The following is a 25273-nucleotide window of genomic DNA, read 5'->3' as shown; positions in this document are numbered from 1 at the left end:
AGGCAAAATTGTGATGTAACTGAAATTGTTTTTAGTGGCCCAAAGTACTTCTTCCTTTCTTTGTACTTTTTACTACTGAAGCAGTTTTTCCTCATCCCTAGTTCCAGATGTCTCCTCTAGCTATCTGCCTCACTCTCACTAAAGGAAGGACTGACACTTGTTCATCAGAAGACATTAAATATATTTATGCTATCAAAATAACAGCTTGTAAAAAGAAGGCATAGGAATAGTTTTAGAAGGGAAGATCCTGAGGCACTAATGGGCTTTCTTTTTGTATCATTTTTAATTGTGGTAAAGTATACAGAACATAAAATTTACCACCTTTACCATTTTTAAAGGTATAGCTCCGTGGTATTAAAGTATATTCACATTGTTATGCTATCATGACCTTCATCCACCCACAGAACTTTTTCATCTTCTGAAATTGAAACTCTGTGCCCTTTAAACAATAACTCCCTTTTTCTCCCTCCCCTAAGGTGCTGACAACCACCATTTTGCTTTCTGTCTCTATGAATTTGACTACTCCAGGTACCTTATGTAAGTGGAATCATAGTATCATAGTATTTATCATTTTGTGACTGGTTTATTTCATTTAGCATAATGCCCTCAAGGCTCAGCCATGTTGTACGTTATGTTGGAATTTACTTCCTTAAAGCTGAATAATATCCCATTGTGTGTGCGGGGTGTGTATGTGTGTGTGTGTGTGTATATATATATATGTATACATGTGTACATGTATACATATGTACATATATACATGTAGACATATATACATATATATGTACATATACATATGTATATATGTATATATACATGTATACATATATACATATGTATGTACATGTGTATATATAATATATATGTACACACACACACACACACATACGCACCCCATACACCTGTTGAAGGACACTTGTGTTGCTTACATCTTTTGGCTTTTATGAATAATGCTGCTATGAACATGAGTGTACACAATAACTCTTTGAGCTCCTATTTTCAATTCCCCTATTTCAATTCTCTTCATTATATATCAAGTGGAAATACTGGATTGTATGCTAATTCTATGTTTAATTTTTTTAGGAGCTATCATACAGTTTTTCATAGTAGCCACACTATTTTACATTCTCACCAAGAGTGCATAGGGTTCCAATTTCTCTACATCCTCTCCAACACTTATTTTCTGTTGTTTTTTCTTTTTAATAATAGGGATCCTAATGAGTGGGAGGTATTATCATAGCGTGGTTTTGATTTTTCCCTAATGATTAATAATGTTGAACATCTTTTCATGCGCTTATTGGTCATTTGTAAATCTTTTTTTGGAGAAATGTGTATTCATTCAAATCCTTTGCCCATTTTTTAATCAAGTTGTTTGTTAGTTTGTTAAATTGTGAGAGCTCTTTATGGATTTTTCTTCTATTTGCAGTTCCTCTCAGTACCCTCCAAATCACACTATACAGGTAGCCTCCCTCCTTCTCTCCCCACATCTGGATAATGTTCTTAATTAGAATCTAATCCAAGATGTTAATTCCAACACTAAACAAGGGCCAGGAATGAGACACTTTGGTTCTAAAGGCACAGAACAATGTTTAGATATATTATAAACTATTTTAATATATTAAATATATTATATACACACATACACCATCATATACCTTTTCTTAAACTTGAGAAATGTTTCTTCGAAACATCTTTGTTTACGCTACTTAAGAAAGAAGGGGCACCTGGGTGGCTCAGTCAATTGAGCAGCTGACTCTTGATTTAGGCTCAGACCATGATCTTGCAGTTCATGGGTTCAAACCCTGCACTGTGCTCCATGCTGACAGTGCAGAGCCTACTTGGGATTCTCTCTCTGTCCCTCCTCCTCCTCCTTTCTCTCTCTCTCAAATTAAATAAATGAACTTAAAAAAGAAAGAAAGAAAATATTTGTTTTTTCTAATTACAAAAGAAACATACACTGATTATAAAATCTAAATATTATAGATATGGATAAATTAGAAAATAAAAGTCTCCCATAATTCCCATAATTACACCTCTAGAAATAACTGTTTTCAATAATCTAAGCAGTCATATAGAAACTCTTCTAGAACATAGCATATACACACACATATTTTGCTTTTTTTACTTAACACTATATCCTGTACATCTATTCATATCAATATGAAATGTTATCTTTTATAATAGCAGTCAAAAAAGTATTTATATATGTAAACTAAAACTGAATTTTTAAAAATTCACAAAACACCAGACAAAATGAGTTCTAGTAAGATTAAAAACACTCAGAGTCTAATGCTGCATGAGAGAATGAGGAGGGCTGAGTGGGAAGCAGAGCCTATGGTTACTCTATACCTCTTATACATAAGGTCTAAATCTAGTAACACAGCCTTTACAGCCCTCTCATACCTGCCCACAGTGCCTGTACAAACTCTTTTTCACTCTGTACCAGAAATAATACATCCTCTGGTCATGCTGTATCTACAGAAATGTGTGATAAGGCCAGCCATTTCCATAACACCTAGTGAAAGAACAATGACGCTATCAGCCTCATTGGTCAAGGTAAAAGACTGACGGACATGTATAGGAGTTTGCATGTGTCAGCGTCCATTTAAAGCATAATTCTCTGTACCATTGGTAGACAATATTTTGGTTTAGTTATTTCCTCAATTACACAAAGAGTTAGTGTTTTCTTTTATGATTAACTTTAAAAAGATGCAAAAAAGTTATTGACTTGGCAGTCTTAACAAATGATCAAATTTAAGTGAGAGCAATTCCTCAGTGGAAAATATCACTATCATGTTCATCTCATTACATGGTCAAATTTTCTTAATCTTCTAACTAATTTTTTCCACAGGACTTCTCTGTATTTTCTCATATGTATTCCCTTCCTTGCCTACCTCTATTTTTCTTTAAATTTTACTTTGATACTTTTATGAAGCACTCTTTTTTTTTTAAGTTTATTTATTTATTTGGGAAGAGATAGAGGCAATGAGTGGGACAGAGTGGCAGAGAGATAGAGAGAGAGAGAGAGAGAGAGAGAGAGAGGATCCCAAGCAGGCACCGCACTATCAGCACAGAGCTCAACACAGGGTTCAAACCCGTGAACCGTGAGACCATGACCGGAGCCAAGATCAAGAGTTGGTCGCTCAGCCGACTGAGTCGCCCAGGCGCCCATCTACCTCCACTTTAAATATTCACATCAAAAGGACAAACTTACCAAAAATCTTAACACCATTCAATAATCTAAAATTTAATAGGATTGGGTTAAGCATCTGGTTGGTGTGGCTTCACCATAAATTTCACATAAGAGTTGAGAGATGAAGCACAAATAAACCCCAAAGTTGCAGAGGCTTTTAATTTTTCTAGGCCTTCAAAGGCAGTGGCTGCTGCTGCTTCTCCTTCTCCTTTGTCTTTTTAGTGTCTTGTTCTCTTCTTCCCCCACTGAAATTCATGAACGCTTAATTTCAAGATATCCTAGGAACAAGCAAGGCTGGAAGACTGGCTTGGTCTCCACACACTCATCTTATAATTGAAATCTTCCACACCCTCACCTTCACTCATACCCAGCTTTTCCTTTATTCTTCAAACTCCAGTCCCAGCCTCTGTCATGTTCAGGATTCTAAGCCTGAAGAAAGCAAGACTTTAAAAAGTCATAGATAATGTGGGAAAGGACTCACGAGGTCACCAGACAACCCAGAAATTATGACTAGGACTAGGTTATTTGATATTACTGCCCATGTTTTGCAATGTCTAAAGATGTTTCACCTCTTGGATTCTGTTTTATTCCCATGTTACCTGCATTTATTTTGTGCATACATAACCCTGTATAGATTGGACAAACATCTCCCAAATTTATGGTAACTTTATTCACATTAAAGCTGCTTTGACTTAAGTTGGGAATGCTTTCAGCTATAAGGAACAGACAAGTCTAACCAAGTAGCTTAAACTGATAGGACTTTAAAACCATAGGAAACCAGAAGTCCAAAGAAGGCTATCTGAGGGTTGTTCTGACAGTTTGATAATATCACTAAGAACCCAGACTCTGTCTTTTTGCTCTACCACCTCAGCTTGTTAACTCTTCATTCACAGGCATGTTGACTCATGATCGCAATTTTGCTGCCACAATGCCATACGTCATATTCCACATTTTAGAGTGGAATAAAGAAAAGGATATGCATCCAAACTGTCCTCTTGCTTCTGTTCCTTCTATCAGAAAAGCATTTTTTTTCTGGTTGTATCACTTTAGCCAAAACTGAATTATGCGGCTAGCTCTAACTTCAACAAAAGTGAGAAAAGGGAGTATTTGTCTTTTAAACCTCCACAGTGGCAAAAGAAAAAGGCCTGGGACTGCCTTTTCAGATTCAACCAATAGTTCATGATACATGTCTATATTACGCATGAAGTGCTAGTTCCTCAGTTAATTACAATTGGGTGCAGGACTGTTAACAGCCCTCGTTTAGAATAAGTTCCTCTTACTGGCAGAAAAAAGGTTGAGAATGCTGATGGAGAAATTTCAAAGGGGCTGGGAGGAAAGCTGCAGCCATGTCAGATGATGCTGACAATGTGGAGTTACAGACAGATGATACGTGAAAGAGAATCACTAGCCAAACCCTATCTGGAATGAAGGGAAAATTGTATTAGTGTACATAACTCATGTCTTGAAATCCTCCAAAAGCATTAAGGGTATGATAAGGAGAGATCTATCAGGACTATGATTTTTTTTTAAGCAAATCAATTTTTACAAATCATTTAAAATAGACAACCCAGACAAGCTCCCTCTCTCTCTGCCTCTCCCCAGCTTGCTTGTGCACACACACACTCTCTCTAAAATAAATAAACATTTAAAAATAAAATAAAATAGACAAGCCAATAATACCAGCTGAGAGTTAAGAATCAGACTCCATTATGATGTGCCAAGACCTAAGCTAAGTGCTTTACACACATTCATGTGTGCTTTACATTCATACAATATACATAATCTCTCAGCTGTCCTTTGAGGTGAGCACATGCATTAATTTGCCAAATCACCCAGGAAGAAGCTCAGCCTAACACAGGAGATCATGCTTTTAACTATATCATATTACTATTTGCTAATTCATCTGTTCTGACGTATTTTCCATTCCTTTTATGTACTTGTTATTTAACATTTCAAATTCAGATGGTTTAACTCTTTTTTGTGTGTGTTACAAAAAACAAATCCAAGCAGGTAATGAAATAAACATATTTTTAAGTGTCCATCCTGGGGTCTCTGTCCTAGAATTTAGTAACCAGTTCAAGTGTAGGTTGCTTGAACTGGTAGGTCACCAACACCATTGCCGCCTCTGAGCATCAGGTTTAACTCTTGTTTACATGTTGTAAATAGTCTTTTCTCTACTTTCTTTTCATAGTATACCTGGCTCACACAAATCCCTACGTGGCAAAACTGTTTCAATCACATCTTTCAAAAACCTAAAGTCGGGTAATTAAAGCAGATTTTGTAGTTAATTTTAGAAATCTTAGGTAAAAATTACAACTAACCTCACAGAACAAACAACCAAAACAGACATCACAACACAAAGACAATGAACAAAGGACTCAAGTAGAAACATAACTAGACATCTATTATTAGACCTGATGCCTCTTCTGTTTTATCTACTGTGAGTTTGCTATTACAGCACAGTGGCCAATATTATTTGTAGACAAGTCTTGGTTCCCTGAATTATCAGGCTATCTCCTAGGACAAAACTGTTTGCCCTACACATACATGGTGACACACATTTGGGTAATCCAACCCATATCTCCCAATCTCAAACTGCCCTTTTTTTAGCCTTTTTTTTTATACTTTTATTTCCTTACTTTATTTTTCTTTACATCTTTATTATTATGCTCCCAAAAATTTAGCTACTGAACATATATAAGATCCTGAGCATATTTTCAACACGTAATAAAATCCAGACCTTTATATTTGTCAAAAAACTCCATATATCATATGTTAAATGTTAACTTCCTCTTATTCTCTTTTTACCTACTAAAATTAGAAGTAGATTAAACTTTCTAGCTTGCTTGAAAGCAGTGTCCTTAAAGGTTAGGCCATAAAATGAAAGTTTCTACTGATTATAATGTTAGATTGGAAAAATAAGATAATCACGTATGGGAAAGGATATTCCTACTTATCTCTTGACCTGGTTTTCCCTAACTCTGGCTATCTTTGTCCAATAATCCCTTTTTCCTTAACTATTTGGAAGACAAACAACCAAACAAAACAAAACCTCATAATAGCAAAATCATCTGACAGTATGATTAGCTAAAGAAAATAATGATGGGGGGGGGGGGGGGTGCGCCTGGGTGCCTCAGTTGCCTGCGTAAGTGTCTGGACTTAGGCTTAGGTCCTGATCTCGAGGGTGTGGGTTCAAGACCCATGTCAGGCTCTGTGCTGACAGCTCAGAGCCTGGAGCCTACTTCAGATTCTGTGTGTGTGTCTCTTTCTGCCTTCTCCCAATTCGTTCTCTCTCTCTCTCTCTCAAAAATAAATAAACATTAGGGGTGCCTGGGTGGCGCAGTCGGTTAAGCGTCCGACTTCAGCCAGGTCACGATCTCGCGGTCCGTGAGTTCGAGCCCCGCGTCAGGCTCTGGGCTGATGGCTCAGAGCCTGGAGCCTGTTTCCGATTCGGTGTCTCCCTCTCTCTCTCTGCCCCTCCCCCGTTCATGCTCTGTCTCTCTCTGTCCCAAAAATAAATAAACGTTGAAAAAAAAAATTTTTTTTAATAAATAAATAAACAATAAAAAAAAAAAAAGCCAATAGTGATGGGATGGGGTGCCTGGGTGGTTCAGTCAGTTTAAGTGTCTGACTCTTGATCTTGGCTCAGGTCATGATGTCACAGTTCATGGGATTGAGCCCCCACCTTGGGCTCTGTGCTTACAGGGCAGAGCCTGCTTGGGATTCTCTCTCCCCCTCTCTCTCTGCCACTCCCCTGCTTGTGCATGCTGCTCTCTCTCAAATAAATAAATAAACTTAAAAAAAGAAAAAACAGTAATGGGCACATACATAGCCTCTTCTTCTCTCCAATAACCCAGCAGGCAACGTGACCTGTACCTACTTGCTATCCTACTTGTACACACAATTTTTTTGCTTGCTAGGTCAACTGTATTTAAACTAAAATATGACAACTATAAATAAAATAATAAAAGAGACCATTTTTAGATTCTGACAAAGCCAAAGTTCATAGATTGCTCTCTTGAAAACTGTCACTGAAGTTAGAGAGCCTCAAGAGAAAATAAGAGAAAAATCACTCCAGGGCCTGAATGATTCATGTGGAAATCAGAACCATCAGATGAAGACTGTACGACAGATCAATAGCTGAAAATGTGAACAATCTGTGCCATTCTCCTTCTCTAGTCCTTGAAAAAAAAAAAGTACTAAAGTCTTCTAAAGAGACTGTTACTCCACTAATTACTTGAGGCAGTTTTTGTTTCACGGGAATTAATTCACACGGCCCTTCTTTAAGCTCCAGCTGCATCTGATGTCACTGTGCCATGGCAGCGACAAACGAGAACCAAAGGAATTAAGCTGACTATAGTGAAAAGCGTGCACAGAAGCAGTTCCAGTGCTCTCGCTGAGACTGTTTGTTTATACGCTGACCATATTCTGAAGAGACTCAATCTATGTGACTTCATAGTTACAAAATTGCTGCCCAACAGAAGAAATTTTCAAGCTGGAATCATATATAGTGGTGCTCCATCTATCTCACCCACATATATTTTAAAATAATCTGGCCTCTACTTACTCAGATTTATTAAATTTCACCATAGTCTATGACAGTTATCTTAGAAAATCCTAAAAAACAACAATAGATGAGCAAGAAGATTATAGGAGATGTTTAATCTTATGAACATAATTATTTTAAGAATGTAGGTTTAATGTACAGAATGGTACCAATTACAACCGAGTCTTACAGATTTGTGAACTGATGCTGACTTAAATGTCCGCATCACTTATATTTTCATCAACTCCAACGAGACATCCTAATCCTTACTCTAGTCATTTAGGCTGCACACTACAGGTTTTGTCCAGATCCTTGTTAAACACACCATAATGGAGGCCCCAGTTCCCAAAGACAAATTAGACCTCAATGACTCTAACAGGCAGTGATGGAAGAGGAAATTTTGCATGGGCCACAGATTTTTCAAAGACTAAGGCACTGCTCCTGACACAGACTTAGAAAATCCTTGGACCCAACAATGTGCCACCTCTGCCCCAAGGGGACAGAATACCTCAAGAATGGGCCCTTAAGAATCCCTGGCCAGTGTCCCAGACATTTCAGGTAGAAACTCATTATAAGAAACATTTATAGTATTTGTAAACCAAGGGGGCTTAACTGAAATGCATTAACCAAAATACTCCTTTTAAGAGCTTTTAAGAGCTCAATCTTATGTCTCAAAGATTATCTCCCACATTACTTCTCTTGATTGGAAAATGTGTTTTTTCTTGAATAACAACAACTGCTCTATTTCTTCTCCCTTTAGCCTAAGTCAACACTTTCATTTCTAAAGCCAACAGTTTCTGAGTAACCAGGCCATCCTGTCATTAAACATGGATGCATACGCTTGACAAATTCTGAGTGCTTTTATTAGTCAGGGACAGCCTCTTTGATTAACAAGAAAAAGCGAGTATATCAATATATAGATTACAATACAATTCATCCTACCTACCATATGGCTTCCAAAATACTGGTGGAGGAAGGAAATCATTGTCCTCTCAGTTGGAGCTAACCTACAGCTTAATGCACCTGGCCCACTGATTAATATCCTTGATCTATCTACATCTATAATCTGGAGAATTTCCTTCTAGTGGGCAGTTGTGATTGATACTCAGAGATCTCAAATATTTAAGGATTTATTTCTGAGTGCTTTGATAGTCCTGTGTTTTTTTCAGTCCTTCTAAACTCTAATAAGTTAATCCTCTTAACACTGATATGATAATCACCAAGTTTTTATACCGATATTCTTATGTAGAAAACAGCATGTTCTGTATAGTCAAATTCATGAACAACTACAAATGATTTCTTTTTAAAGGAACACACAAAGGCTTTTGGCTCTTCAGTTTAAATGTAAATTGTCAAAAAATTGGAATTTACCATAGGGGACTGGTTGAGCAACATTATGACCAATTGATGCAATATAACATTCTGAATCCATTAAAAAGATATTGTAAAAGAATATGTATTGGCAGAATACACCATTTAGACAAAAAAATCTTGCTGCAAAATAGTACGAAATAAACCATTTTGTTGGAGAAAAGATACATAAAAAAATAGAAGGGCATACATCAAAATATTAAGAATATGTAAGGACAGAGATTACATGCAATCCTTTATTTTGTATTTCTGAATTTTCCAAGGCTCTGCACTGAATATTATTTATATAGTTTTTTAAAAGGTTTTTTTAAAAGGAAAATAGTTTCTAATGTAATTTTGCAAGTCATTTATTATACTATTTCACATCTATTATTAGTAAAGGTAACGGAACATCTTTCACCATAGAAGATTCCCAATTTAGTTTTAATATAAGAGAGGCAGTTTTTCCAGTTGCCTTTAAAAATAGCAAAAAGATTTACTGGGTCACTTCCATGTGCCTGGTTTTCTCACATATTCTATTAAAAGTGAAACACCAAGGATAGTCAGGGGGAAAAAAAAGTGACCCACAATGTATCCACAGTAATATCATCTTTTAATTTTAAAAAGACTCACCACCACCACTGAACAAATAGTTCAATTCAACTAACTTTTATTGAGCATTTACTAAGGAGGGGGGGATTCTGATAAGAGGAAGTACGGTACACAAAGTCCAAAGTCAAGCCAAGATGGCACACAGGCTCAAGCAGCAAGGTCGTTTCTATGTCAAAGAGTGGAGTTCTATAGACTACCTGCATCAGAATCCTTTATGGCATTGGTTAGAAATGCAGATTTCTGGGGCTACCAAACCTACTGACTCAGAGTCTCTGGAAGCAAGACTCGGGAATTAACAATTTAAAAGCACTCCAGATGATTGCTACATATGAAGTCCCGAGAAACCCCAGTGTTGTGAAAGATCAAGCCAGGAGAACAGGGTTAGAAAAAGATCAAGAGTCTTAAATATCAGGATAAGGAAAGAGTTAATTCTATAGTAGATAAATAGGGCAGTGGAGGAGAGGCTGGGGACCAGCCAGATGTTTTTTGTTTTTGTTTTTGTGTTTTAAACCTGGCCCTGCCTCTAGGGTAGGGTTAATGTTTTCTTTTTCTTTTTTTTAATGTTTTTTATTTTATTCATTCATTCATTCATTCATTCATTTATTTAGAGAGAGAATGTGTGCACAAGCCGGGGAGGGGCAGAGAGAGAGGGACAGAGGATCCGAGGATCCGACATGAACCATGAGGTCATGACCTGAGCCGAAGTCGGCCACTTAACTGACTGAGCCACCCAGGCACCCCAACCAGCCAGAGGTTTTAAGCTGGAGAGCAGGATGGTAAGATCTATGTTTTAGGTCAATACTGGTCATTAAAGTCTGACTTGAAAAAGAGAACTGGAAGCACTGGAGAATTCAGGTAAGCAATCTATAATGATGCATTAAAACTGACCAAGGGAAGAATAAAATCATTCCTATCCTGGTGCCAAAAAGGGGGGGTGAAAGAAGGAAGCTCATGAAGAATTACTGATGAATAAATAAGATGACTCGAATGCTGAAACATTAAAGCCAAAAATTACAGATACACAGAGGAATATCTGGAGAAAATTTTCCAATGGTATTTTGACATCATCTAATTCATTCATTCATTCAATCATGGAGGTGTTACTTAATATGTATTAAACCCAAGTCCAGATGGTAGGTCAAAAAACATCGGAACCACTGAATCACACCTTTAAATGAATGAATTGTAATGTATATAAATGATATCTCAATAAAGTTGTTATTAAAACACAACAAGGGGCTCCTGGGTGGCTCAGCTGGTTAAGCATCCAACTCTGGATTTCCACTCAGGTCATTATTCTTACGGTTCATGGACCTTGAGAGCTTGTTTGGAGGTTCTAGCAGGGGAGCACAGCTACTCGTATACCCATGACCAAAGAACGGTCCTCCTCTATCGGGGAAGGTCATCCTCTTCAACCGAGCGCACAGCTTCAGGAGGGATGCACATGGAGTGGTGAGGGAGAAAGGGGACACCCGCCTAGCCAGCCAGATCAGCCAAATCAACACTGGCGATCAATGGGGTGACAGATGTCGCAGCCAGATTGCCCCCACATCCTCTTATGGTTCATGGGATCAAGCCCATGGGGCTCTGTGCTGACAGCATGGAGCCTGCTTGGGATTGTCTCTCTCCCTCTCTCTCTCTCTGCCCCTCCCTTGCTTATGCTCTCTCTCTCTCTCTCTCAAAGGTAAATAAACTTAAAAAAAATAAATAAAACAAAACAAAACAAATGTGATATTTCCCTTCCTTAAGGGGCTCAGAGAAGCACTGGGGAGATAAACATCTGCAATGCAGTGTTGTGTCAGGACAGATGTATAAGAACACAAAGGAACATCTTGCACAAACTAGGATCTGAAAGACCTAATTCATGAATAAACAGTGGAGAAAGCCAGGCAAGGGGAATGCTGCAAAGCAGGAAGAGCTCCTGACTTCAAGTGAACACCTGAATGTCATGAGGGAAAATGAGCTAGGAGGCAGGCCCACGGTGAAGGCAGATCAGGAAAAGCCCAGTATATTACAGCCTCACTACTCAAGTGCAGTCCTCAATCCAGCAGCAGTGGCGTCAGCTGGGAGTTGTTAGAAATAGAGTCTTGGGGCCCCATCACAGACCTACATCATAATCTCCATTTTAACAAGATTACTAGGTGATTTCAGATGTACACCAATGTTTGGAAAGCACTGCACTAACATACTTATTCTCAAGACAATATCCCATAGGGAATCATGAAAGAATTTCAAGTCAGAGAGTACCATGATGATATCTTCATTATACAAAAACTTTGGGGGCGCCTGGGTGGCTCAGTAGGTTAAGCATCCGACTTCGGCTCAGGTCATGAGCTCACGGTTTGTGAGTTCAAGCCCTGCGTCGGGCTCTGTGCTGACAACTCAGAGCCTGGAGCCTGCTTGGAATTCCGTGTCACCTTCTCTCTCTACCCTTCCCCTGCTCATGCTCTGTCTCTCTCTGTCTCAAAAATAAACAAAACATCAAAAAATGAAATAAAATAAAAATCACTCTGGTAGCAGAACAAAAACCAGATTATAGGAGTTAGAGCAAGAATTGCTTAGGATACTTTTACAAGATACAAGAAAAAAATAATAAAGGGTCCAAACAAAGCATGGATAGCACCAGGAAATGGTAAGTGATTGGGGTGTGGGGTTAAAGGGGAATAAATCAAGACAATTTCTAAATTTTTGGTTTGAGTACATGGATAGATAGATGTTGACGCCATTCACAAGACAAGAAATATAAATAGTAACAATTATAGTGGCTAACATTTGTCAAATAGGTACCAGGCATTATTCTAAGTGCTATGCATAAACTATGTCATTTAATCTTCTTAATAACCCTACGAAGTAGATATTACTATTACCCCATCCTACAGATGAGGAAGGAAGACACAAAGAAGTAGGGTAGAGTGGGATGAACAGGAAGGGAGGAGATGATGAGTTCAATTTTGAATATGCTAGGCTCCAAGTGCTTGTAAAGATGCCCGTAGGCAATCATCACAGAGACCTAGGTTTGTAGGGAAAGCAAATAGGCTGGAAACAGATTTGCAAGTCGTCAACACAGGTTCATACCTAACTTTTCAGGAGCAGATCAGGCCACAGTGGGAGGGAGTTTAGGTTACAGACAGAGCCTGGGAGCACCAATATCTAGGGGGTAATAGGAGGTTGCTGAGGTTATGAAGAAGACAAAGCAGCCAGAAAAGAGAATAACAGCCACAACCAAAAGAGCAATAAAGCAGCCAACAGTTAAGTATGTTATTATGTATCAGTTACTATTCTAAACATTTTTTATATATTAAAAAATTTAGGGGGCACCTGGTGGCTCAGTCAGTTGAGCATCTGCCTCTTGATTTTGGCTCAGAACATGATCTCATGGCCATGAGATCAAGCCCGGCATCAGGCTGTATGCTAAGCATGGAACCTGACAAAGATTCTTTCTCTCAACACTCTCTCTCACTCTCTCAAAGAAAAAAGAAAAAATTTAGTCATCATTAAAACCATATGAGGTAGGTGTTATTATCCTTATAATAAAAATGAGGAAATTGAGGCGCATGGAGGCTAAGTAGCTCATCAAGGTCACACAAAAAGTGAACAGAGAATCCAGGATTCCAACCACAATTCAAACTCTAAGTATAGGTCCATACCTTGACTGCTATGATATAGTGCCTCTCTTTCAGGCACTGGAAGAGGTAAAAGCCAAGGAAGGACACAGTTGTATCAAAGTCCTCAGAATAGTGTCTGGTCCATAGTAAGACCTCAGTAAATATTAACCACGATTATTTGATAATTATACTGCCATGGAGTCATGCATTTATGCAAGCCACAGTTTTTAGAAGAAAACAAGTAACAACTAAAGAAGGTAAAAATCAAGGTTTTCATGGAGGAATAAAAGCGAAGAAATTTCCAAGGACACTAAGGCTTCTGCTCAGTTTCCTATGGCTTCAATATCCACATTTCCAAACAATCAACTTTCAACCACACTTGTGGCTACCAGTCCTTAAGCAGTGCTACTGTACACAGCAATGACCCACTGGCCTCACAAACCCCAAAACACCTTCTGAGTGCTATAAAGATTCTGTTCTAGGATGCTATCTTTAATGCTGGGTGTATTTTGCTCCATTCTACTTGTGTTTTTGTTTTATTTTTTTGAGAGAGCAAGTGAGCTCAAGCAGGGGAGGGGCTGGGGTGGGGGGGGTGGAGAGAGAGAGAGAGAGAGAGAGAGAGAGAGAGAGAGAGAGAGAGAGAGAGAATCTTAAGTAGGCTCCACTCTCGGGCTCAATCCCACGACTCTGGGATCATGACCTGGGCCACAATCAAGAGTTGGATGCTCAACTGACTGAGCCATCCAGGCACTTCCATTCTATTTGTTTTAAAGCAGGTGCTGAAGATCTCTCAGGTTCTTGAGTATCCACTGAAAACAAATAATTGTTCCAGACCACTCCAGACAAATAATTGTTCTAATCAGGAGGACATGTTGTCTATAATAAAATGGTAACATATTTTCAGGTAATTTTCAAGTTAATATTATATTGTTTGTACTCTTAGGACAAAAGCTTCATGGTTGTTTTAATTCTTTCTAATTCAATAATTCTGTCTGGCCCAGATTCCCCCAAGATCAAAGAGAAACAATGAATAAGGGCAACAATGAGGAAAATGGTCAGAAAAAGCAAATAGTTTAGATTTCCAAAAGGTTAAGTTTTTGAAATAAATTTATGTATTTCAATCTAAGAGGATTTCTCAAAACACAATAAAGGCACTGGATGGCAAAAAGCATCTCACATAAGTGGGACATCTGGTCATCCTAGCCCTGAAGCAATGTACATAGAAAGTGCTATTTTTAAAATGAAATAAATGTGAATACACTACCCTGCATAAATGTAAATGATAACACTTATCAGGGAGACGTGGAATATAAAATTGACTAAAACTGACTAATTCAAAGATTTATGTACATAGATGCTCACCATAGTCCCTGTCTTATAATAGTGAAAAGGCCAAGCAGTAAATAAATTATGGTACATGCAGATGATGGAAAATTATGCAGTCACTAAAAACATTCTTAATGAATAGTTAATCATAAAAAATTTTTCACAATACATATTACATTTAAAACATCATAAAAACTACATTATGAATACAGATGAGGGGTGCCTGGGTGGCTTGGTCAGTTAAGCATCTGACTTCGGCTCAGGTCATGATCTCGTGGTTCGTGGGTTCAAGCCCCCAGTCAGGCTCTGTGCTGACAGCTCAGATCCTGGAGCCTACTTCAGATTTTGTCTCTCCTTCTCTCTGCCCCTCACTTGCTCATGCTCTCTCTCTCTCTCTCTCAAGAATAAACATTTAAAAATACATACATACATACATACATACATACATACATACATACATACATACAGATGAAAGACTTAAGGAAGCAAATTACTAATTGGCAATGATTATTTCTGGATGGTATTAGTTTATTTTTAATTTTCTTCCTTCATATGTTTTTGTATTTTCCAAATTGTTCATGATGTATCATTTCTATAAGCAAAAAAGAAACTACTGAAAAGTTATTTTTTAACAGTTTTTCCAATAAATCTCTGCTTCTGTATTTAACTCTTTCCCACTTTTTCTTACCCTAGTTTAAGCCTTAAGGTCTAGGGCAGAGGTTCTCAAATGAGGGTAGTAGGGAGAGGGATTTGGCCCCCCCATGGGATATTTGGCAATGTCTGTAGATAATAAAGTTTGGCTGTCACAACTGGGGGTGGGGGATGTTACTGGCTCTAGCAGATAAAGGTTAGGGATCTGGCTAAACATATAATACACAGGACAAGCCTGCAGAAAGGAAGGATTATCTAGCCTTCTATGACAATAGGGCAGAGGTTGAGAAATTTTGGTCTAAGATGAAAAAAAATGAGTATAAACAGGAAGGGTGGGTGAAAATGCAATATTAGCTCTAGTGGCTAGCGGCTTTTCACTTCTATAAAAAGATATAAATATATACCTAAAGAGATAGATAATACCCATCTATTTATTCTGAATTGATAAATACTGGATCCACATTTTGACCCAAATTCCTTATTAAAATACACATCTCCTGATTTTATGAAACATCTCCAGGACTTCTGCTCCCAGCATGACCATGACACTTGTCAAATAAGAAGTAAGATTTTTCTCAGCTTGAACACGTAGAGACCAATTCTGAATAAAGTTTTTAAAATACTGTTACAACAATGTTTTAAAGTAAGATGGTATCCTTAAAGAAATAGCTGGTCATCTTATTGTATATACTTCAGTAGGGCAAAATGAAAACCTAAGTTCTCACTAGTGCAGTCTAGACTAAAAATTAGTCTAACACAGAAGTGTTTAATTGTTTAAAGCACATAGACACCCCCATACACAGAAAAAAACTTATGTAAACTCATGAGAAATTACTTTCTATTGTGATGTCAGGTTCAGAGAATGGTAACAAAGCAGAAGTACAAGGATTTGAGGAAATGAAGCACCCTCCACAATCTAATTAGTTACTGAATAACAATTTACTTCATAAGAATTTGTTTTATTCCTTTTTTGGGGAGTGTGTGTGTGTGTGTGTGTGTGTGTGTGTGTGTGTGTATTTGATTATAACAAAGCACAAGAGAGCACTAGGATGAATAGATAAAATAAAGGAGTAGGGGGATCAAGATGACAGAGGACATCTGTCGACGTAGACAGATAACACTTGTAGATGACAGAATGGAAGGCAAGAGAGCATAAAAAGAACATTGAAGATGCATACAGGATGATTTAGACAATCAAAGGGGAATAATAAATTTTACAATGTATTCATTGCTGAAAATGAGGGAAGAGATCATGTATTCAAGCAAAAAAATGAAGAAAATGAGGGGAAATAAAATGCTGAGTAAATAGGGCAGAAAGAGATCAGAAGGAAAGGTGACATAGGGTTCATAACCCCCTAATTAAGACTGAATGAAAAATACTTTTCAAATCTTCAATCTCTGATAGGATTTCAGTAACATTTGCTTATATGGATTCTCCATGGCTCTTTTTTCTTTTTTTTTTAATTCAAATGATTCTCTAGGGAAAGATATACAATGTCTTCTGTCCATGCAAAATCCTCCCATTCTTCTGCTTAAAGACCAGAAGGGTAGGGGCAGAATTCAATCACCTTGTCATTTTTGGTGACTTATTCATAGCAGACACTGACTATTCTTTATGATGGGCAACAGTTTTCAGCCACCAGATGTGAGCAGAGCTATTCATCATGAGATCTTATCCTCTGCCTGGCCTGAGATGAGCAGGACTTGACTACACATAGTATTTTTCCTCCACTGCCTACACAGCAGAGTGGAATGAGAGGGCACATGACCCCTAGCAAGGGCAACCAGGATTCTTCTACCAGACTCTCTTCCTCCAGGCCCAGAGCTGGAAGATCATGTGGTCGGCAGGTGCCACTGACCATCTTTTTCATCATGAAAAGAGCTGTCATGTGGATGAAACCAATGGTAGACAGCATAATCTGACATGAAAGTCAGTGACAGAGAGCCCAAGAGACCACATTCTAGCTTTGAATCCATGGACCGGGGTGTTCAGGTCATAGAAGCAAATAAAATCCTTTTGGGCTTTGAGTCATGTTTCTGTTACTTCCAACTAAAACAGCTCTGGCTGGTAAACTGTTTAACACTGTCAAAGAGATGTTTGTTAAGTCAGTATCTCAGAACTATGATGTATGAATTATCCAGACCCTTTTTATTTATCTACTACATACTAGCTGCCATCATAACTTGAGGTAATAAGTTTCATAAATGTAAACATAATGTTTAAAGCAGAAATTCATTTTACAATGTTTATTTTTGAGAAAGAGAGAGACAGAATGAGAGCAGGGGAGAGGCAGAGAGAGAGGGAGACACAGAATCCAAAGCAGGCTCCAGGCTACGAGGTGTCAGCACAGAGCTCAACATGGGACCCAAACCCACAAACCATGAGACCATGACCTGAGCCGAAGTCGGATGCTTAACTGACTGTTACCCAGGCACCCCCAAGTAGAAATTCATTTTAAATAACATATTTATTTATTTCAAGATCTAACAAGAATCCCTGAGATTTGATGTTATAAAACTTCTATTATTCTTGATGTTAAATACTTCATCATTTTCCACCTTCACCTTTCTGAGTTAAGGAGTTCTGCCTTTCTAATCTAACTTCTTTATTGCCATAATCATTTTACTTCTCCCATTCTGAAACTCCTCTAGTTTCCGTGTGTTTTTACAAAGAAGTAGAAACCCCAAACATACACACAGGATTCCTGGCCAGGAAAATGTAAGTTTCTGTATGAGTGACTAAGGAGAAACAAAACTTGTCTTTTTAGTGCCCGGCCTCCCTCCAGTTCAGCACTGTGAACACAATTCACAGCACAACAGTACATCAGGTCAAAGGAGGTAGACAGATGGTCCTCATGAACACTTAGAAGTGGACAATGTACTTCTCCCTTGATTTCAACCAAGTTTGGAGTCTTTATTTTGAAGTCAAAACATAATCACACCATCCCCAAGTTCCACAACTGGCAAAAAGCCTCTGTGGTACAAGGAGCTGTTTAATACTAATGGCTGCTGGTTTAGGAGACTTCCAGCTGAGGAGGGCTTAGAAAAGAAATGGAGAAGGTCCGAGGCATGAAGAAGCCAGGGATAAGTTTCTGCAGTTTAAAAATCTGTATCACCACAAACCCAGACTGACATTACAACCAAGGTAGATGGAACAGGACAACTGTTAAAAGGCAAAAGTGACCAACGGGCATTTTAGCACACTAAGGACCTAAGGACCCAAGGCATCAAAGGCAGACCCTATCAATAAAGGTAAAGGGGTAAGTGTGTGAAGGAAAAATTAAATAAATCACCTAAAATCCTTTTCGATCCACTCCCACCTCCCACTGTGAATGAAACTCCACAGAAGCGACACCTCAGTTCAGGCCTCTAGACTAAGTATCTCTCTATTGGTTGGGCTAACGTGAAACCATAACATACATTTTGAAAACAAATAACTCTTCCTGCTGCCCCACTGGGCAAGCACAACTCCAGTAAATAGGAGTTCATTTAAAAAATTATCCTTTTAGCCACAAAGAATTAACTGGGGAAGAAAAGAAGCTTACCACAAGGAACTTTTGAGGATGATGAAAATGTTCTATATCTTGTTTGTGGTAGTGGTTACATGACAAAACATATCTGTCAAACTCACTAAACTGTACATTTAAAATGAGTGAATTTTATTACATATAAATTATACCTCACTAAAGTTGTTGGAAAGAGAGACAGAGAGGCAGGTGCTGGAAGGAAAGGAGAGGACAAACTCCCCAGGGAGACAAATGGACAAAGTCTGGGACGATTCTGTGGGAAGGAGACCTGTCAGTCGGGTGGAATGGGAGGAGTGGAGTTGCCCACATGATACTTTACCGAGGGCCAAGCCTTATTACATAGAAACTCCTGGCTAGGAGTCTCAACTTTTCACAAGACCTTATACTTCATTAGGAATTGCCTAAGTAGAGACGAATACATCAAACTCTATCCTCCAGTGGGCCATGTGCCCCTACATTCTCCCTATGGAGGCAAAATCCATTATAAAGTAAAAAACTAAGAGGCTATATTACCTTCGGAGACAGGATGTAAGGAAACAGGGTTTGCCTGTCCTCTCCCACACTTTCTTATAGTGCACCTCCACCCTGCCCCAACCCTTTGGAGGTAATGGTTAAATCCCAGGAACCCCATTCATAGACCTTCCTCCAGTATTCCCCTACTTTGAACTGCTAAAAGCACCAGATTTGAAATGTTCATCTGGCAGTAGCAACTCTCATTAAAACGAGAACTCCTTTGTACTCTTTTAGCCACTGGGCAATACACCAAACTTTCACACTTCAAGAGACAGTAACAAATTTCAAGAGGAAATCATGAGCTTTCTGCTGTGCTCAAGCAGTCTGAAGAAGTATTTCTTAGTAGCTTACAGGTTACACGGAGTCTGCAAAACTCCATGACATAATAGGAATTAATTTCCAGTTTCCAAATCTAGAGCTACTGGTGTTAACTTATGCTGTTCCCTCTCCTTCCCTTCCTGTACCTAATCCATCACAGAGACCTGCCTCTCAGCTTTGTCCTTTTCTCACATAACTTCTGCCTGTGCCTCAGTCTACCAGAGCTTCATCACTTCCTATTTTGTTTCCTACAATGGTTTTTTTTGGTGGGTTTTTTATTTTTTTTATTTTTTGGTTTCCCTGGCTCCCAGCTCTCCACTCTATTACTCATCCTGTTTAACATGCCTGGAAATGTGCTTACTTGTTTAACCACTTCTTTGTACCCTGCTCCATTCCTACAAGTGAACTAATCATCTCAAACTATCATTTAGAGTCTGTTTCCCTGCCATTAGAGACATCGGGAGGAAATATAGATGGAAGGGGCAGGACAGGATACTTGAGGAAATCGAATGTATTTGCTAAATCCTCTATCAGGAACATGATGAGACATGAGGTTTCTGTCCTGCTTTAAGATGCTGAAAGTAGTCTGAGAAATGTAATTTCAACACCCAAATATTAGAATTTCCAGGATTGATGGTAGGGGGAAAATGGCATAGAATATAAAACAGGAACTATCCCAGAAAAAAATCTAGGCCATGTGGCTTCAGTAGGTATGAAGAAATATAGTGGGAAAGGAAGATTACAGATATACAATCTATTGGCCTAAATTGTAGTTTCATCTAGGAAAGTTTATGTTGCTTCTCTAGTAGGGGCTTTAGTTTTTGTACCGTTACAAAACTCAGCATCCTGATACACAGTGGGACTCCTAATTAAACGACTTCAGGTAACCTTGGGCATTCTAGGGCATTTATGGTGTTATCCATGATGTTTGGGAAGCTCATGTAAGGAGGACTACCATGACATTTCACTGCTGCTGGTGATCTACCCAGGCCTAATTAATAAACTCTGCTCCAGAAATGCTGAATCCTTCGAAGTTACTGAAAGCATCTATGGGTGACATTATGATTCAAATATCCACTGGCAAGTCAAGACTAGCAAATATTTTCAAAATCAGAAAGCAATGAGATATCATAGCCACCTTTAATTCTTTTGGGAACAAGCCAGGTGGATCTAAACACAAACTGACCCACGACTGTGATTATACTAAATATCTCTGAATTATATTATTTTTTTGAGAGAGAGTACACACACACAAACACACAAGAGGGGCAGAGGGAGAAGGAGAGAGAGAATTTTAATCAGGCTCCACAGAGCGTGATGCAGGGCTCCATCCCATGACCCTGCAATTACGACCTGAGCAGAAATCAAGAGTCGGATGCTCAACCGACTGAGCCACCCAGGCGGCCCCTGAATTGTAAACTTTATTTAATGTTTATTTATTTATTTTGAGAGAGAGAACGTGAAAGCTTTTTGTTTTTTAGGTTTTTTTTAATGTTTACTTATTTAAGAAATGTACACTTTAGGGGCACCTGGGTGGCTCAGTCAGTTAAGCGTCCGGCTTCAGCTCAGGTCATGATCTCACCATTTGTGAGTTCGAACCCCACGTGGGTTCTGTGCTGACAGCTCAGAACCTGGCACCTGCTTTGGATTCTGTGTCTGCCTCTCTCTTGGCCCCTCCCCTACTCGCTTACTCTCTCAAAAAATAAATAAACATTAAAAAAAGAATCGTACACTTTAAATTGGGAGTTGCACGGTATGTAAATTATATCTCAATAAAGCCTTTATTTTAAAAACCAACAAACGGGGTGCCTGGGTGGCTCAGTCAGTTAAGCATCTGACTCTTGATATTGGCTCAGGTCATGATCTCATGGGTTGTGGGCTGGAGCCCTGAGTCGGGCTCTGTGCTGCCAGCGAAGCCTACTTGGGATTCTCTCTCCTTCTCTCTCTCTCTCTGCCCCTGCCCCTGTGCTTTCTCTCTCTCTCTCTCTCTCTCTCTCAGAATAAACTTAAAAATAAAATAAAATAAAATAAAAACATTTTAACCAAAATGTTAGTTTCCAGAAATGTTATATCCTGGGAATCTAGCTATTGTCCTTAAAATGTTTATGCTGCTGGAAAAATTTACAAAATGGAAGCCCTGATAACTTACTATGAGAAAACCATTATCATTTTAGCTACAAAGAATAAACTGAATGATCTCTTGCCTTTCACTGTTATGCGAGCTGATATGTATCACATATCAAAATCTGCCTTTAAACTCTGAACGACATTTTTTAAAAGGGCACTTTTCAGATTTAACCACTACGTTGAATACCATAATTACGGCATGTCACTAATACATCTTTCCTTATAATCTACTCCAGAACTTCCTTCCCTATAATCCTCTGTGAGGGAAAAATCCTTGTGTTTATCCATTGATTTAACCTCTAATGATTTCCCTCTTCCTCTAATAATCACTACCCAAGCTTCTATCTCTAGAATCATCCAACCTTCCCCACGTCCCAACCCATTCCCTAATTTCTACTAATAAATACCACACCAGCTGTCTCCCTGCTATGGAGGTAACAACAAGTTATTTATGCTCCTGGATATTCAAAGTAGGTCAAGAATATAGGAAACAGACTGTGAGCCCTGTGCGGGAAAGGGCTGTGTCTTGTTCATTGTTAGAACCTCTCAATATTAAATAAAGTACCTGGCACCCAAGAGGTGCTCAATAAATATGCTGGCCCACCATTAAGCTAAGGCCCATTCACAAAAACAATTAGCCAACAAATAGCCAAGTGAGGAGATTATACTTAGGCATAAATGTATTTAGAAGGCAATTTAAGCTCAACTCACTTTTGATGTCTAAACCAGTCTGTCTTTACAATGCCTAAAAGCCAAATTTTAACAGTGTGTGATGAAGCTATGACCAAAACTCAAATCCTTGCAATTTAAAAATCACAGTATTTAAAAACTTTTTTTTTTCTTCAAAATTATCTTGGGAGAAAAAAAGCTGATTTAACACCAAGAGCAATTTATTATCCAGTCTCTAGTTAAGCAGCCCACAATTAGGCAGCTCACTGATGGACTCCTCACCACAGTGAAGAGTAGAGGACTATACAAAGGAACTAAGGAATGTTTACAGACCTGTATCTCTTCATGGCACTTCTCAGTACCTACCCTCATATGTTCATTATGAGGAATAAACGAATTATTATTTGTAAAGCACTTAGAGCAGTACCTGGCACATAGTTAGCACTGGATCAATGTTTATTAATAAAGTAACCGAATCAGTTCCTAATTGCATTCATTCATACATTAGAGGCCTACAATGCCTAAGAAAATTACCAGGTTTAGAGAGAAGTTCCTACTGTGAAGTCTTTAAATGTATGGCTGGGAAAAAAAAGGGGGACCTAAAGAGTGTTTCAAGCAAACTCCTCATTTCATGGTTGAAGAAATTAATCATATACCTCATATTTGTTGAGAAATTCACAGGCTGCAAAAGCTTTCCCATCTATTACTAGGTCTGATCTCACAACAGCCTTGTAAGAGATGTCGGGCAGGTGTAATTAACTCCATTTACAGATATGAGACAACCAAACAAAAGAAGTTAAGTGACTTGCCCAAGGTCACACCGTAAGTGAAATGGCCTGGGCCAGAATCCAGGTCTCTTGATGGTGGGTTCAGACTTCTTCTATAACATGCTGCAACTTGGGTCCTGGGTTTACTTTGCATCACATTTGGAAGCAATGATTCTAAGATCCTAAATGGAGATTCTGCCACAAACGTGAACTTGAAAAGTTAAGGCAATTCTGTTAACTGGAATTAAGGGTAATTAACAGTTAGCAAAACACCTACATACACTGGAGTTATAGTATAAAATGCCATGACTACATACATTCACAAAGCACCACACCGCCCAAGACAAATTTTCATAAGCGTTCAAAGGGGCAGTTTTCCAAAATATGCCATTCATAGATTACCAGACCCGGAGAATACTGATGTCAGTGTAAGAAAGAAAAGGCTGCCACTTTCCTTAAGGCTCGCCCCAGAGGATGGTGAAGCCATGGAGCATAACAAGGCTCTAAGGGATTCACGTAGGTAGCAAACTCCCAGGGACAAATGTGAGCCGAGCATCCGAGCCCATGAATCATCTCGCATTTATCCGGCTGCATCTTCAAGGGCCCACCACCCCCAGGGAAGCAATGCGAAACCCGGCTTCAGGGGTGAAAAATCGACTGGCGACCGTGTTTGCAGGACTCCAAATAATCTCACAGAAAGGCTGGCTGGCGGTAGAAGTGGCACCGCATACCAACACAAGACGTTATTTTAAGCGCCTGTCCCCAAGGGAGGGACCATCTGATCCACCCGATCAAGCATCTCCCGCAACCAGGCGTTTTCCGAAACCAAACCGGCGGGCAGGGCAATCCTGGCGGCGGCCCCCCCTTTCCAATCAGAAACACGCTGAGCACCCAGCCCAGGAAGCGTGGCAGGGGCCAGAGAGACCCCCAAGGCAGGCCTGCGCCCCGAGCGCCCGAAAGAGGAAGGCGCCTCTGCGGCAGGCGGGCCGGGCCGGGGGTTTTGAAATGGTCGGGAAGGGGTGGTGCAGCCGCGCCGGCCCCCGCCCCTCCCTAGCCCCACAGCGGGGGGTGCCGGGCCGCGCGGCCCCCTCCCCGCGGCGCCTCACCTTTGTGTAGAGCTCGGACGCTGCCATGGCGGGGCCCCGCGGCGCCGACGCCCCCCGCCTGAGCGGAGGCCGCACCTCGCCTGGGCGGCCGCCCGCGCCAACTAGGAAGCGCCCAGGCAGCCGCCGGCTGCGCGCGGGGCAGGGCCGGGCGGGGCGGGCAGCGGCGGGCGGGGCGGGGCGGGGCGCCTCAGGCGCGGGCGGCCCGCGGAGACCTCGCCATCACTCCCGGGCTCGCCACGAGCAGGCGCGAGCGCTCCGCTTGCCCGGGGTCCTCGGGGTCGCAGCCGCAGCCCCCTGGGCGGCCGGTGATGCTGCCGCCGCCGCCGCCGCCCTGTGCATTGTGGGAGCGGGAGGAGGCTGCGCTCCGGCGCTGCCACAGCGGCTGCTCAGGGCTCTCTCCGGCTCACGCTGCCTCCCCTCGGCTGCCGGCTCCGAGCATCCTTGCCCTGCTAGCCAGCGCCGCCGAGGCCCGGAAGCCCGCCCCGGCCACTCTTTCGCGGCACACCTGCCCCGGGGGCGCGTGGCACCCCGGACGTCCCTTCTCCCCTACAGCGAGCCCTGGGAGGTGCAGAATGGCCCAGCCACCGAGAGGGGCGGCGATAGCTGGTGTCACTGCGTGTGTCCAGGTAAACGACTAGGAGTCTCCAGATGCTTTTCCTATCCTTCCAGGCAATTTTAGAGAAACGATTTGGGAGGAGGCTTCTTCGAAGTCCACAGAACAACCTAGAACTCACAGAAGATCCTGTTAGGAGCAGCGAACTGGGAGCTGGACAGTGAGGACCAGTAATCTGGGATAGATGATCACCAAAATCACCCTAACACTTGGGCATCAGCCCGGGCATCGTTTCTTGAAACAAGATGCCCCCAGGGGGGCAGCCCAGGTGCCTACCTCTGCTAAGTCTATGTGTTTGCCAAGGTGCCACTGCCTTTCCGACCCAGTCCTGTTGCCCCTGGTGATTATCCGTT

General features: G+C 40.3%; 1 protein-coding gene across 4 annotated transcripts in view; it reads right to left on the bottom strand.

Moving 5' to 3' along the window:
• The window catches only part of MYO5A (myosin VA), a 192484-nt gene extending 167964 nt beyond the window's left edge, over positions 1-24520 (bottom strand). For 2 of the 4 annotated variants that reach the window (XM_027067266.2, XM_053224005.1), the window contains exon 1: positions 24308-24466. In XM_027067266.2, the coding sequence (XP_026923067.1) occupies positions 24308-24334 (27 nt within the window). In that variant the 5' untranslated portion in view covers positions 24335-24466. Of the gene's footprint in view, positions 1-24307 lie in introns of all 4 variants that reach the window. The other 2 variants (XM_027067263.2, XM_053224004.1) reach the window with 2 other exon arrangements.
• Between the last annotated feature and the right edge of the window lie 753 nt (positions 24521-25273).

The sequence above is a fragment of the Acinonyx jubatus genome, chromosome B3 (genome assembly GCF_027475565.1).
Source record: "Acinonyx jubatus isolate Ajub_Pintada_27869175 chromosome B3, VMU_Ajub_asm_v1.0, whole genome shotgun sequence".
Lineage (NCBI taxonomy): Eukaryota > Metazoa > Chordata > Mammalia > Carnivora > Felidae > Acinonyx > Acinonyx jubatus.
Note: the sequence above shows the minus strand (reverse complement) of the source record. Positions and strands in the feature narration are given on the sequence as shown.